The 15,328-nt window shown below is 45.9% G+C and overlaps 1 protein-coding gene and 1 long non-coding RNA gene across 4 annotated transcripts in view; one reads left to right on the forward strand and one right to left on the reverse strand.

Annotated features, from left to right (window-relative positions):
* LOC134564036 (uncharacterized) overlaps positions 1-5,294 on the forward strand; it is a 6,649-nt gene extending 1,355 nt beyond the window's left edge. The window contains exons 2-3 of one of the 3 annotated variants that reach the window (XR_010083456.1): positions 771-1,740; positions 4,207-5,294. This is a non-coding gene — a long non-coding RNA (uncharacterized LOC134564036). Of the gene's footprint in view, positions 1-770; positions 1,741-2,225; positions 2,349-4,206 lie in introns of those variants that run through there. The other 2 variants (XR_010083457.1, XR_010083458.1) reach the window with 2 other exon arrangements.
* On the reverse strand, positions 2,214-7,367 carry ZNF367 (zinc finger protein 367). The gene is made up of 5 exons (XM_063422615.1): positions 6,499-7,367; positions 5,356-5,506; positions 3,561-3,680; positions 3,045-3,183; positions 2,214-2,454 (listed from the first exon to the last, which is right to left on the reverse strand). Exons 1-5 carry the CDS (start codon positions 6,856-6,858, stop codon positions 2,214-2,216), a joined length of 1,011 nt encoding a protein of 336 aa, XP_063278685.1. The 5' UTR covers positions 6,859-7,367.
* Between the last annotated feature and the right edge of the window lie 7,961 nt (positions 7,368-15,328).

Genomic DNA, 15,328 nt, shown 5'->3' on the forward strand with positions numbered 1-15,328 from the left:
CAGTCTTCCATATCCTGTCTTTACTATTTTTACTTGGTCTTTTACCCAAAACTTGTCATGATCGAAAACTGCTTCAGCTGTCTGAATTTTGTCTATGGCAAAGTACAAAATCCAGTGTACTTGTCATACTTCAAACACCTGAGGAAATATTATGGCTGACTGAAAAAAAGTCCTAAAACCCCTCAAACCCAACAACAAAAAAACCCCACAACCAATCCTGATGAAGTAAGATTCCAGTCAGTAAGTGGCTGGTAATTACAGTCCTCTGCCCTGTGAAATGCTACTCAGGAGCAAATCTGAGTTACGATTCAGAATTACAACAGATGTATTTCCAGGGCTCATTTTGGGATCAGACTATTCACATGAAGCCAGATGAACAGTCAGAAGCATGTAATATTTTTTAGAAACCCAAAACCTAAATACATGAATGAATTACCAGTTTTACATAGGCAAAGAAGCTTTGTATGACTAGTGTTTCTTTTTTTTTACCCGAAGCTGAAGCTTTAGTTAAACCGTATCACTGGTGCAAAATTTACATTCAATGAAAGAGACTTTTTTGTTTAAATTACTCAATTATTTTTTAGTTAAGTGCATCAACACAGGATTTAAACAAACTGGGTTAATGAGATTTTCAACCACAACAGGTTATCAGAGAACATACTTCAACAGCTGCAGTTTCTGATGTAAAACCAGTCTACTCTTCTGGAACAGCTGTATGCATGTGGTCAGCCTGTATCAAGCAATTGATAAAATGTTTTCTTCCTTTTCAGTTCAAGTGAGAGGGAAGGAGGCTTCCTTTCTCATCTGAATTTCCTGACTTCCAACAAGAGGAAGAAGTTAAAGCAAGCAGGTCAGTAAATACACATTATTAATATCCCCTTAAGCAGTAGCTTAACAACAACAACAACCAACAACAAAACCACACACAAAAAGTTCAATCTGAAAACAAAGTTTTGTTAGCATATTAGGAATCTCTGGCTGCCTTCAAAGCAAAATACGGTAAAAGATCTCCACGAGACAATGCTACTGAAAGTATACAACATTCACAAAGTGACAAGATACCCTGTTAAACATTTTATATCAGCATCTGAGTACTAGGCAGCATTCTGCAACTTAATTTATTTGGGAAATACATGAAATCACACTGTTAACACACTTGTAACTACCTTTGGAAACCTATTTTCTAATTGTATAGTGAATACTTTTCTGCAGTGTTTACTTTATAGCTGTGCTATGGTTAGTGAACAAAAAATTGACATGTTATGCTGGAGTAAAGCGGTAAGGTGGCTTTATGCACAGTAAGTATGAAGGCTTCTATTTGCTAATCATTATAAAAGCAGTACTTTAAAATGTAGTGTTTGCTAATAGAAGACCTAGAATAGTTTACTACAAATTCATACCACCCTGTAAATAACCCCTTTATTAACAAAATCAAGTGCCAAATCACTACAGGGCCCAAAAACACCTGAAAAAATATTACCAATTGTTTACTTTTTTCTAGACTTTGCAAGACTAATCATTTTCAGATAAAAAAATGTGCAAAACTTCCCAACTACACATGTTAGGAATGACAAGTGCTACGAAGAGATTCTGATGAAATCAAATCAAAAAAATATGAAGCAACGAAGTCAAGCCTCATACCTTGGGCAGTCACAGTGAAGATATTCCCTGCATGAAGCATTTTCTTTCCCTGTGCAAGTTGAGATGACTAACCTTTGCCCTTCGCCTTGGAGATGCTAGGTAAAGATACACTGACATTAGAAAAACATGGTTTCATTGCTGTTTAACAATATCCCCAGACCCATCACTTTGCTAGAGACAGTCAGATAAATACTTTTTTGTCAGCCTTCTTTGGCCACATGTACCATCCTGCTGATCATTAACACTTCCTTCAGAAAGTGTTTTCTGTGAAATCTGCTTCAGATAAATGAGTTAACCTTGCAAAATCTAGCTTCCCATGACACACAAATTTGTCCACCCTGCCTTATGCAGTCCCATATTTACAAAATACTTAGAAATTTTACATCTGTCTTCTACCTTGTCAAAAGTGCAATTCTCTCACCCCATGTTATGGGGCAACAACATTCTTCATAAACTCTACAGAATAGCAGCCTATTATAAGCAAGTAAGGTGCTTAGCTTATGCTTGGGATCTAACTGGTTAAGTTACACCAGAAAGTACATTTTCTTATGGGCAGAAACAGCTCCTCCTATCTACTGTCGCAGGGGTGCCACAGCTAAGTTTGCCAGCTCGATGAGCGCCAGCGCGCCGTGCATGCGCTCACGCTGCTCCTGGAGGCGGCGGTGCCGGGCAGCTGAATGAGCGCTGTTTTTCTCTTCATCATCCTCTTCATCAGACTGAAGATACTCCATTGGGTCCTGCTGTTCCTGATCTGTTTTCTGGATTGCTTTGGTCTTCAAAGCAGGAGCACGCTGCTCTCTAGTCTCCCAGTACCTATAACATCAAATGTGAGGAATACTTGTAAAATACATACATTTGACTCGCACACCAACAATACAAAATGGGCAGAAACCTCCCAAGTACTAGCTTGCATCCAGCCAAGCACTGCACTTGGCTTTACCTTTCAGCCCTTATATGGTAGTATTTAAGCTGTCAGAAACCTTCTTTATTCAGTATTTTAAGTGTAAAGTGCCCAAGTGAACATCTGTGACAAATTTCTTGTCTCCATGGTGTTCTCAGCAGGCATTTCTCCCTAGGCATACAGAGCCCCTCACACAAAAGCAAATTCATCAAAACTGTAGCACTAGCTAATAAACTATTAGTAGGTGTTGATAAAGCAACAAGAAGTATTTAAGCAGAGAGCAAACACACAACAAAACAAAACTGGTAGAAAGAAGTTTCATGAGGGACTTTGTCTTGACCAGGAGTTCATAATTCTTCCACGTGAGGCAAGGGTGCGCTGATGCGTACTGGAAGAACATCTAGTTTTGGTTTCTTGGGGTTTTACTGTCCCAACGAATAAATGATGTGTCAGACTACTCTTTTAAGTATTTTGAGAAAGATGACACCATGAGGGAACTTACTTTGCTAGCCACTCAGCCACAGCCTTATTGTCAGCCGTCTGCTTCTTACTCAGCCTGTCCGTGAGCTCTTCCCTCTTCAGTCGGGCATATGGATGTTTGGGACAATGACGGTTTGCATGTGTGAATCTGCTTAAACAGCCTTAAAAAAAACCAAACACAGAATGACAATTAAGAGCTTGTTACAGAAAGCAGCCAACCAAAGGAAGTGTAACATATGTGGGATGGAAATGAAAGTGAATCCACCCTTCCCCATTCTCAAAAATAGGTTTGGTTGAATATGGAAGGCTCTAGTTTCAAGGGTCCTAAAATGACCCATTATTTTATACATTAGTATCCACTGGCAGAGAATGTATGCAATCCTTAGATACATACTTGCAGAATTACCAAGATTCTGCATGACTCTTCCTTAAAAGTTCCACCAAAATTAAACTCCAAAGCGTTTGCCATGTAAGCACGCATACATTTCCAATATTAGTCTGACCCCAGAAAGCTGCAAATTCTTCTCTGATGACTCACCATTCTCTGAGCAGACAAAAGGCTTCTCTCCTGTGTGGAGACGCTGGTGAGTTTTGAGCTGCCCACTCTGCACAAAGGCTTTCCCACAATCTGGGTAGTCACATAAATAAGGCCTTTCACCTTAAAAGCAGTAACACAAGAGATTTATGAAAGATGACAAGAAGTGTCATAGTAACCAGTGGTGGTCCCTGGCTTGAGACTTGCACAAGCAAACGCTCCTTTTACCCTCTCCTTTCGATGTAGAAACTTAGATCTACTTTAAAAATCCTGGTGCACTTTGAAGTGCATGCTCTATGCTACTGGACAATATACTTGTCAATATACTGGACAATATACAAAGAGGAAAAAGAAATTGTACTTTTCCTTGTCATATGTTCTGATTTAAGACTCTTAGATAGCACTACACAAGTTTTGTGAAACTGTGCTTATGTACAGCAAGAAATATATAAAGTAAATGGACAAGTAATGTAATTGAGGTTATAACCAGGAACAGTTTATCCTTATCATACCCTGAACTAGGCTAAAATATCTGAGGTCAACATTACTACAAGGTTGTAGAAATATCTCCTTAGGAGAAATAGCTCATGTGTAAGAAAAGTTGTAATGATGGAGGCTGCATGAGAAACTTATTCCAGATTTTTCTTAGGACAATCATCAAGACAGATTTCTCCTTGCAAACTGCAACCAGAAGAACAAAGGTAGCAGGTATCTCTTTCCTCAATTGGCTCTGACTGCACGAACTACACAAAGGCTTGCCATGCCCCCACCCTCAGGAAGGCAACAAAATGAGGGTGAGTCTGGCTCACGAATTCAGAGGAATGACAGGGTAAGCTCTACTCAGTTAAGTGGTTCTTACAAGTTCAACACATTGTAGGACCAAGTGAAATAACATCTTTTGACAAAAAACATGAGGAATGCTGTTATTTAATATCATTATCTAGATTAGTCATAGTAACTTGAGTCAGAAGGAGATGGTGAGAGCCAAAGCTTTCATGGGATTTTGGTTGTTTGGGAGGAGTGCTGGTGGTTGTGTCTGTATTGTGAGCTACATTTGTTCATATTTATGGCAAACATAGAGTTCTGTTGAAGAAATAAAATGTATGTGCTTGGTTTAAAAAAAAACCCCAAACGGCATCTTCAGTTCAAGCTCAGCTGAGTATTGAGTAAGTTCATCATACATTTTAACTTAACTGCAAATTACCTTCTAAACACAGTTCAGTAAATTAGCATGATCTCCTCCACCCTAGAAAATGAATTTTAGGTGGTGGGAAAAAACAGCTGGGTGGTGATTTTAAGCATGTGAGCTCTTCTCTCAATATTTAAGCACAGTTCCTAGGATGTTACAATCGTGAAGTTGACAGCTACTTTTTAGGTTACTGTAACCTCTTACTGCAAAACTTCAATTGTGATGTGAAAAATACATCAGCAAGGAGGAAACCAATCACAAAGAAGAGGCAATCAGGATACAAAGTGCTACCACGCTCAAGTACAGAGCACCAAACCCAAGACTAACTCTCTCTCTTACAAAGTGAGTCTGTGACATCGACAGATAACATGTTTATACTATTTGCCTATACTATTACAGCGCAAATTGCTGCTACACTTCCCCACCACAACCATGGTTACAGAGACTTTGATAAACAAGCACTGGGAGCAAAGTATGATTAACTTAGCAGTTACAACAAAATCATAACAGTTCAAGTTCTCTGGGGTTTCTTTGTTTGGGGGGTTTTAATCCTTTGCTCGTGCTTCCTAAGTGGCTCTCCTCAGCTATTCACACCTTCCTTTTACTCACCAGTGTGAGTTCGTTTATGGGCTTGCAGTGACTTCTCTCGTGGAAAGACCCTGTTGCAAATATTGCAGCGTATCCTGCTGGAAGAGTGCTCTCCTTCACTGATCAGGTCTCGGACGGTGTCTGCTCTTGGACGGCCACGTCTTATTCCATCCTGGGTATAAATAATGAGGCAACTAAACTCAGGCACTTCCTCTTCCTGCAGTTTGGCCAACAGGCACAGCCATCCCCTGGAGTGACGGCATGACCAAGGATGGTGCAGTGACAGCACAGAGCCACACCAGACTGTGCCCAGTCCACTCCTAACTTACTCCTAAAGGCTGCGCTGTGGCTGGTGCAGGAGGGGAGATGAGAGACCCCACCATGTGCTCAGGAGCATGGGGAGAAACTGACAACAGGATCACAGAATGGGTCAGGATGGAAAGGACCGCAGTTAGTCATCTGCTGCAACCTCCCTGCTCAAACACAGTCATTCAAGAACGCATGGCACAGGATTGTGTCCAGGTAGTTCTTGAGTATCTCCAGTGAGGGAGATTCCAAAACCTCTCTGGGCAACCTGCACGAGTGCTCAGTCACCAACATGATAAAGAAATTCCTCCTCATTTTGAGGTAAGCTTTCTGTATATCAGTTTCTGCCTATTGCCTTTTTTTTCTATAGCTTGTCACAAGCAAGCAGATCCTGGCTCCATCTTCTTGGCACCTTTTTTAGATTATCATATCCATTAATAAGTCCTCTCTCAGTCGTTTCTTCTCGAGGCTGAACAGGCTCAGCCTTTCCTCTTTAAGAGAAATGCTCCAGACCCTGAATCATCTTTGCTGTCCTACACTGGACCCTCTCCAGGAGCTCCATGTCTTTCTCGTACTGAGGAACCCAGAACGGGACAGAGCACTCCAGATGCGAGGAGAGAGAGGAGAAAGGGTTTTTTCCCGACGGCAAGGGTGCTTTTTTTAATGTTTATTTTTTACTTCGGAAAGGAGGGAGGACGAGCAGCTCCTCCGGCCCCTGTGCTTCCCCGCGGCGCGCGCGCCGTTGCCGGAAGTGACTTCACTTTAAATGTCCGGGCGGAAGCGCGGGAGGGGCGCGCGCCGCGGAGTCACCCTGTGAACGAGCGCGCGGCCCGCCCGCCCCCGCTCGCTCGCACTCACCTTCAGGTGCCGGTGCCGGGCGCCGCTCCCCGGGCTTCCCGCCTTCGCCTCGTCCCCGCCGGGGGCTCTGCCCGCTCCCCCGCGGGGCGGCGGGATGGCTGACGGGCCGGCGGTGCTGTCGCCGCCGCCGGGGCTGAGGGTCACGTTGTGTGCGTTCTCGCCCCAGCGCCAGGGGTAGACCATGAAGTCGCTGAAGCCGGGGCTGGTGGGGACGGGCGGGACGGGCATCGGCTCCTCGCCCCCGCTCCCCCCCGAGGAGGGTTTGATCGGGGTGGTTTTAATAACGGAGACCAGGACGCGCTTCGGGGAATCCTGGCAAAAAATCACTGGGGGGGGGCCCGGCGGGAGCCGCTCCGCCATCGCCGAACCTTCGCGGGCAGCGGCGAAAGGAACGCGTAGAGAGAGGGAAAAGACGGCGCTCCGCGGCGGCACGGCCCCGCTGTCCGCGCCCGTGTCCCGGGATGGGCCGTGCAGCTGCACGGAGGTCCCGCGGCCGTCGCCACCTGTCGTCGCCCGGGCCCGCCTCAGCCGCTCATCACTGAGGACGGCGGCTCCCCGTGTTCTGGCTGGTTTGCCCTCCGCACCCCTCCGCCTCCGCGGCCACCCCCGAGCGGATCCGCCAAGTTAGCGGCGGCCCCCGGCCATGGCAGCGGCCGGAGCGAAGCAGTCACAGCGTCCCCGCACCTTTCCGAAGCGAAGCCGGCCCCGCTGGAAGCCCCGGTCCCGGCGATGCCCGAGGAGGAGCCGCCGCCGCCGCTGCGGTACCTCCGCGCTCGCAGCCCGGGCCGAGCCCCAGGTTTTCCCGCGTTACGTTTCGCGCCCGAGCGCAGCCAATCACCCGGCCCGGCGCGAGTGTCACGGGGAGTCTGTTCCCGCCGGCCAACCGCTGGGCGGGAAAACGGCGGCCGCGCCTCTGGGGGCGGGGCCCCAGGGCGCGGCCGTGCGGCTGCTGCCGTTCTATTGGGCAGAAGCTGGGCGCACGGCCCCGGACGGGGGGCTGATTGGTCCCGCCGCGGCGGGGGCGGGGGGAGGCAAGGGTGGCGCGCCCAGGCAGATTTGGCGCGCTGTGGCTGTGGGCGGGCTGCGCGGGCCAATCCCGTGGCAGCGCCGCGGAGTTGGCGCGCCAGGCGGCTTAAAGGGGTCGCCTGGCGGCGGGTCGTGGCTTCCCTTGCGTGGGGCGGGGCGAGGTCGCTGCTCGGCGGCGGACAGACCTGGGAGCGAAATGACGGGCTGGGAGGGAACCCCCGTGAGCTGCCGCCGCCTCCGCGGGGATGGTGGGGCGGGCGGGGTCGGGACGGCGCGGCCGTTATGGCGCTGGCGGGGCCGCCAGGGGAGACGCCCCGACTAGCACCGGTGCCCGCGCGGGAGGGCACTCGTAGTCGTACAGCTACATGCACGGGTCCCGGGGCTGTGAGGAGTGGGCAGGAGACGTTGTCACGGCCCTCGACGCGGGAATATTAGGAGGTTCTTCAGGCAGGTGGTATTTTAAGAGCGTGCTGCCGGATTTTATTCAGTGGTACCCAGCGATAGGACTAGGAGCAATGGCCCTAAACTAAAACAGAAGCTTCACCTCAACATGAGTAACAACTTCTCTACGTTAAGTGTGGTAGAGAACTAAAACACGAGAAGTTTCACCTCAACATGAGGCTGCTCCAGCCTGAGGACATGCATTTTATTACACTAGTAGCTAAATTTTGAGGCCAGTACCAGAAGCACAGAGAAGCCACAGAGCTGTAAAAACGGTGAGGTTTTTTTTCCCTGATCTATTTTGTTTGCAGTTCATATGACTACTGCCTTGTAAGATTGTTAGCAAACATCACGGCTGACAGGAACAGGAAAGTGCAGGGAAGAGCAGGTTTGCAGCATGTAGCTACTAACTAATACCTACCCTTTTGCACAATGGAAAAAGCCTACCAGTTCTTCCAAAGCAGAGGCTGTAATACAGGGCTGCAGCATTCATTATCCATCCTGAGATCAGCAGCCATTTAATTTTGAATTATAGTTGAGTTTGCCTCGGCTGTTCTTTTAAGCTTCGTAAAAATCCTCAAATGTTTGCTTAGGCAAATTCTTGTTCATTGTAATGCTATCCCAGCTTCTCAAAGTCAGTGTTACATGTTGAAGTCCTACCATTGCTATGCCGGGTCAGGCCTTGCTTACCCGGCCGGAAAAAAAATGCTGCAGCTTGTAACATTTGTTTCCAAAACGAGCAAATAGGTTTCCACATGTTTGGATCTGACCCCCTTAAAAACCTTTGCCCCTGAAAACAGCCCATGGTAAATAGTTCTGATACTACAATGATGTTGTAGATGAGTAGTAATATAGAAAAACATGTTAAAGTCTACTTAAAAATAAAAAAGGAAAAAAAAACCCCTCATGTTAAAATAATTGCATCCCAAAACCAAACTGCATATACTCTTCATAACTTTCCAAACCTGCATGCCTAATGTTTCAGATAGTACATGTAGCTGCTGAAGGACTCTAGTGATTGATGGAATTAACATTGTGAGCTGGTAATATAGAACTGTAGATGCTGGGAATGGTGCAGTGCATTGTGAGCAACTGAATATCTCCATATTTAACTCTACGCTGCCCCAACGTACACATTATGTCTTGTGATGACTTTCAAGGGCCTTAAATTTTTTATGTGGATCTTGTAAATTTTTCTTATGCCAGCTAATAGAATTTTGTTAATAGAGACAACATAAGAGAAGTTAGTTGATGCCACATCTGATATTTTCACTGTTCTGAACAATAGTGTTTCATGTTGTAATAGCCATAACCCAAGAGAACTGAACTTTTTCTCCAGATCCTACTACTGGAAGAGAAAATGTGCTTGTAGAATGTATCTGACTAAAGGGCTTAAATACACTGCTTTTCAGTATACAGTCATAGGTATTGTGATATATTATTGTAATTGTTCATGTAACAAGTAAAACCAGTTTTAAAGTAATCATCTGAACAGTACTGTCCTAGCAATATTAAATATGTTTGCTTTTCATGGTATTTTGATGCTATGCTGCTAACTTAATGTGTGTCGTGGGTTGACCTGGCTAATTTCCAGGCACCCACCGAAGCCTCTATCACTTTCCTCTGCAGCTGGACAGAGAAAAGAAATTTTAAGGTTTGAGGGTTGTGATAAGGAGTGGGAGACATCACTTACCAAATACTGTCATGGGAAATCAGGCTCAACTTAGAGATATGAAGTGAATTTATTACTGACAAAATCAGAGCAGGATAGCGAGAAATAAAACAACCCCTTAAAAACAGCTTCCTGCCACCTCCTTCCAGCTCTGCTTCCTACCCCAGCAGCACAGGGAGACAGGGAATGGGGGTTTTGGTCAGTTCATCACCCAAGGCTTCTCCCACTGCTCAGGGAGGGGAGGTGTTTCCCTCCTGCACCGTGGGGTCCCTCCCATGGGAGAAAGTTCCCCATGAATTTCTCCAATGTGAGCCCATCTCACAAGCAACAGCTCTCAGTGACCTGCTGCAGTGTGAGTCCATCCCACTGGCAACAATCCTCCCAAAACTGCTGCAGCCTGGGTCACTCTTCCATGGGGTGCAGTCCTCCAAGGGCAGGCTGCTGCAGCATGGGGCCTCCCTTGGGTTCACAGAGTCCTTTGTGCCTCCACCTGCTCCAGTGGGGGTCTCCCCCACAGGCTGCAGGTGGATCTCTGTATCCCTGTGGGCCTCCATGGGCTGCAGGGGCACAGCTGCCTCACCATGGGCTGTCTGCCCCATGGGCTGCAGGGGAATCCCAGCTCTGGTGCCTGGAGCATTTCCTTCCCCCTCCTTCTGCACTGCCCTTGGTGCCTGCGGAGCTGGTCCTTCAATGTTCTCACCCTGTTCTTCTCTGGCCACGATTGCATCAGTGCAACAACCTTTTTTTCCTTTCTTGAATCTGTTATCACAGTAGTGTTACCACCATTTTTGACCTGCTCAGCCTTGGCCAGCAGCACATCCATTTTTGGAGCCACCAGGGACTGGGGCTGCCAGACATGGAGGAAGCTTTCAGCAGCTTCTCACAGAAGCCACCCCTATAGCCCTTCCCCCTCCAAAGCTTGCCATTGCAAACCCAATTCAATGCATTAAAGCATTAATATTTTAGTGTAGAAACAAGAAAAAGTTCTCTCAGAGAGTTAAAGGACAAAAAAAATGAAACATGATGCAACCTGCAGTCAGATCAAATCCTGCCTATTACAACAAAGCATATCTTTTAACACGCATAAGACAGGAATTGTAAAAGGATAGGAAGCTAGGATTCAAGAAAAAGCAGGAAAAGCACCTGCGTTCTATCTTGCTAGTTAGACTCAAGAAGGAAATGACAGTTACAGTGTTTGAGGATAGTAAACTCTTTCAGAAATAAAAACAACTAACTCTGAAACAGAACAGAACATGACAAATAAAGATGAAAATAGGTATTCTACCTCTCTAAAGCACGCATTTTAGATTATGGCCTTTAGGTACAGAATAACAAACAATCACACTGCGTGTAACTTGTTATTATGTTATAATATGGATTTACATAAAACTTTAACAATCATAATATCTTTTACCTAAGTCTTTATTATTATTATTATTATTTTTCATGTTTCTGGATTTCTTGTCTGAGCATTCAGATTCCACTCTAGGAGTCACATTCACAACAAAGAGACTTTCGCTGCTGGGTCTGAGATCCCTTTGCAGCGGGTGGCTTCAGTGACCTGATGGGTGCCCCATTTCAAACCCTACACACTCCACACTCGCACTGTCAGACAAGCTTCCTTTGCTGTCTTGACCCCATGTTTCCCAGAGCAGTGTCCCAGATGCTGGATTCCTGGAAGCATTTTGATCGTGATGCAGTGACTCAGTAGCAGCACATGCTGTTTCTAAGGAACCCCTGGGCTTTTATCTTACAATCCACGTGCCCATCTTTCATGCTCCTTGGACTTACCCCTTGGTCCAATGGTGGTATTTTGGCTGAGGTCCTCTCCTTGCTCATTGAGTCCTGCAGAGTCTGTAGGTGGCTAGCCACCCCCATCCCTACCAGCTAGAACCACAGGTCCCTGTGCCCTTTGTTAGCAGAAGGTCAGTGCCTGTTCATGGCTCATTTGGGCTCCTGCCATTTGCTGCCAGCCAGGGCCCAATGTCCAGCTTGCACACAAAGCTCTCAGCATTAGGTGTATTTCTCTACAAGCATGTCCATCTTTGGTGATGCAGCTCTCTTTTTGGCTGAAGATTTCATGTAGTCAATTTTGCTAAGTAGAATTGTGTTGCTGGAAAATGCATATGATGGCTAGATCCTCTAAGTGACACAGTTGTTACCCTCTCTGCCTGTTCTGGTGCCCTGCCCCAGAATGGCACCTTGAGACATGTGATGTGTTCAGGATGTTTCTCCCTCAGGCAGGAGAAATGAAGGCACTAGAAAATGAAATGTCCAGAGATAAGAAAGTTTCTGTAAGAAAGGTCAAGGACAGGATGACCCTTGCTGGTGATTAGGTACTTAGCCGTAAAGGTCAGAGAAACACCAATCTCTGTTCTCAATTCTGTCTCTTGCACTTTTGCGCCTTGAAAAACAAAAACAAAAACAAAACAAAAACAAAACAAAACAAAAAAAAGGAAAAAAAGAAAAATAACCACAAGAGGGCTCTTGTGGTAAAGAGGTCACATTCCATATCTACACCTGCTAGGCAACCTTGTCTAGGGTGCTGTTCTGTGTGTGTGAAAAATCCACTTATGGAGAACATGTGGATGGAGTAGCCATTTAGGCAGGCAGCCCCCATCTTGAATTAGATGAGTCACCTGTTGTCAGAAAGGTTAGACACCTATGCCTAGTACTAATGTAGGCTTTGAATACAAATATGTAATCATGCTGAAGCCATCACTTTTTGGTGTAAAATTCCAGACAGAACATTTGGTTACACTTTGACAGCAAAATTCAAATTTTCCTTATCTATCTCTGTTGTTTGTGTAAATATGTAACCTGACAATCACACACTGATTGCACATAGTGAAAAGCTGTGAAAGGAATGAGAGGGAGATATTTTTACAAACAAACTGTGGGCCTGCTGGTAGATAAGGCCAGATACTTTTACCAGATAGGTAAAAGAAGCAATGCATTATGCATTTATGGTAGGAACCATAAATTCCAGAGGAATTCCATTAATTGACACAAACTGTTACCCAAGGCTGTGCTAAATTCCTGGACTTAGAGTAAAAGAACAGAGACCAAAGAAAAGGGAGGGGAGGAGAGGATGCACATTAGAAGAGGGTCTGTATTAGGTGATTTGGGAAGTCTGTACCTCTCAAGTGCCTAAGACAATAGGGAAAGAGAGAAGGAAATGGGGCCAAGAAATTAGGATAAAAAGAAGGCTGCATCCCCCAGCACTTTGAGAGATCCCAATTTGGGAAATTGCCCCATGACCTCTCCTTTTATTCATTAATAAAGCTACAGAACTCCTCTGTCTCCTTTTTGTACATAAACCTCTGGCATTGTGGATTAATTTTCCTGATAGCTGCAAGCAAAAAAGAGACCGCAAGTTACTTATATTTGTCATTTGAGATTTTTAATCAGTTTGGATGTTGGAGTCTCTTACAGAAATTTTATTTTGATTGACAGTTTACAGCATCAGAAAACTAAGGATTTTTCTAGAGCTTTGCATTAATTTTAGAAAATAGAATTATACAGATAAAGACAAGATATATTTATAGCAAACACTAGGTTTGGCTGTCATTGTGGAATCTCTCTGAGCAGTTAGACATTTTTCTCTTTTGAGGCTTCACAAAAAGAAAGCCAAATCCCACAGAACACCAAATCTCTAATCTTACTGCTGAAATATTTCTGAATTCCTCATATTCATCCCTCTCCAGAGATACTATGACCTTCAAAGTACCTATTAAAACTGCAAGGACATTACAGTCAGTGATGGCACTGACCAATGGTGGTCATCTTTCATGTACAGCATGACTTTGATTCAAATTGGCAGAACATTTAATTAAAAACATTTCTAAAATGAAAAAAGAAAAAAAATACAATGTGTGCTGAGGAGATCCAGTGTAGGCTTCAACTGATACTAAAAGGCTCCAAACAATCTGCAAAGATTTGGTAAGTTTTTTGATAAGCTGCAGTAATGTGATGGTGTTAATGTCTTTCTCCAGATTAATACAGGACACAGTAGCTTTCCAGTTCCTTTTTAGCACTAAAAACACATGAAGTTTCATCTTTCTACAAAATAAACCAACAATTCAGAGGCAAGTACGGTTGATCTAAGTGAACATTTCTTATACAGTATTTTATTACTTTATAGTACTATTGACAATTTCTTCATGAATTTTTGTTAATTATGGGTAGCTACATTTTACAGCATAAGAACTGTGAACAGATATTTTTTCTTTGTTGACTTGAATTTTTCTGCTTTTAATTTGAAGCATTTCAGAGCCTGAGAGATTTGACTCGACTACCAGGATTTTGTAAAGCTCTTTGCGAGCAGATAATTGACTGAATTTACTGTAATTTATTCCACGCAAAACAGTTTGTGATCTCTCGAATGAAATTGAAACTTGAAAGGGAACTAAGTCCAATTAAATTAGTTTTATTCTGCAGTAAGTGTGTCCTGCAAAAGTGGGTCTATATGAAATCCAGGAGAGATGAAATGACTAGGTTCAAGGCTTGGAATAATCTGTAGAGGATACACCACGTTTGTTTTACAGTGGTGTGCACAGACTTATCAGTACCCCAAAATGAAAGAGAGCAGGGCTGTCTTTAATCCCACCTTTTGAAACATAGCAAGAACTCTGATATGGTTTCAAGTTACTGTAATAAGGATAAAATTTATTTCAAAACAAGGTGTTATATACAGTGAAGTTATCATGATAGAGGAAGCGTCAGTTTCTCATGAATGATTAGAATAAAGACAGCCTCGTCACAGAAATCAAGACTGCTATCGCCATTCTTTGGGCGGTTGTGGCCGAAGAGCTAAGATTTTGTTGTTACTGTGGCTGACAAAAGAGGCACTGAAATTTCGCCTGCCCAGGTGTCCGTCCTCTGCGGAGAAAAGGCCTTGATGAGTCTCCTGGCATGTCATATATATATATGTTGGTCATATTTATTGAGGCGCTGTTATTTTGAGACAGGGAAAGTGCTCGCAGCTCGGTGCAGAACTGTGCGCAGCCGGCACGGCTCCTGCAGGGGTGCTGCACTAAAATCTGTCACGGTGGGGCTCAGCGGGGCCGGGGCGCGCCCTGCCCGGGGCGGAGCAGCTCTCCGGGCTGAGCCCTGCATCCCGCACGCCGCTCCTGCCGCGCTGCCACCTCTGCCACCGTGCGGCACCGCCGGCAGGATGGGTACCACTGCTTTTCTCAGCAGCAGGGCGAGTTTCAGATACCTCGTGGTAACACCGGACCTCACCCAAGCGTGCCGGCCGCCTACAGCAGAGCTACCCTCGGGAGCTCCCAGAGCAGCGAGCGCCTCTCTCGTTGGTGTCACTTGTTACGGGATGCAGGTTGTACCAAAGGACACGTGGCAACGCCGTTGTGCGGCGGCACCACACTTGAAGCGCTCGTTGCTGAGCGTGTCCCCGGACGGGCCGGCCCCGCCGGCACAGGGCCCGCCCGCCGCGCCCGAGGACAGGCGGGCCCGGCTGCTCTGCCGCTGGGGGCGGGGCGCACACCGGAGCGATGGCAGAGCGGCACACCGCATTGGTCAGTGGCTGCGATTGACAGCTGCGGCGCTGCGCGTTAATTGGCCGAAGCTGGGCACGAGGAGCGGGGCGGAGCCTTGCGTCGGGATTGGCTGCTCTGTTACTCGCCGGTCGCGCGTGCGGGCCGTGGGCGGGCTCGGCCGTGCTTATAGGCG

The sequence above is a fragment of the Prinia subflava genome, chromosome Z (assembly GCF_021018805.1).
Source record: "Prinia subflava isolate CZ2003 ecotype Zambia chromosome Z, Cam_Psub_1.2, whole genome shotgun sequence".
Classification (NCBI taxonomy): domain Eukaryota; kingdom Metazoa; phylum Chordata; class Aves; order Passeriformes; family Cisticolidae; genus Prinia; species Prinia subflava.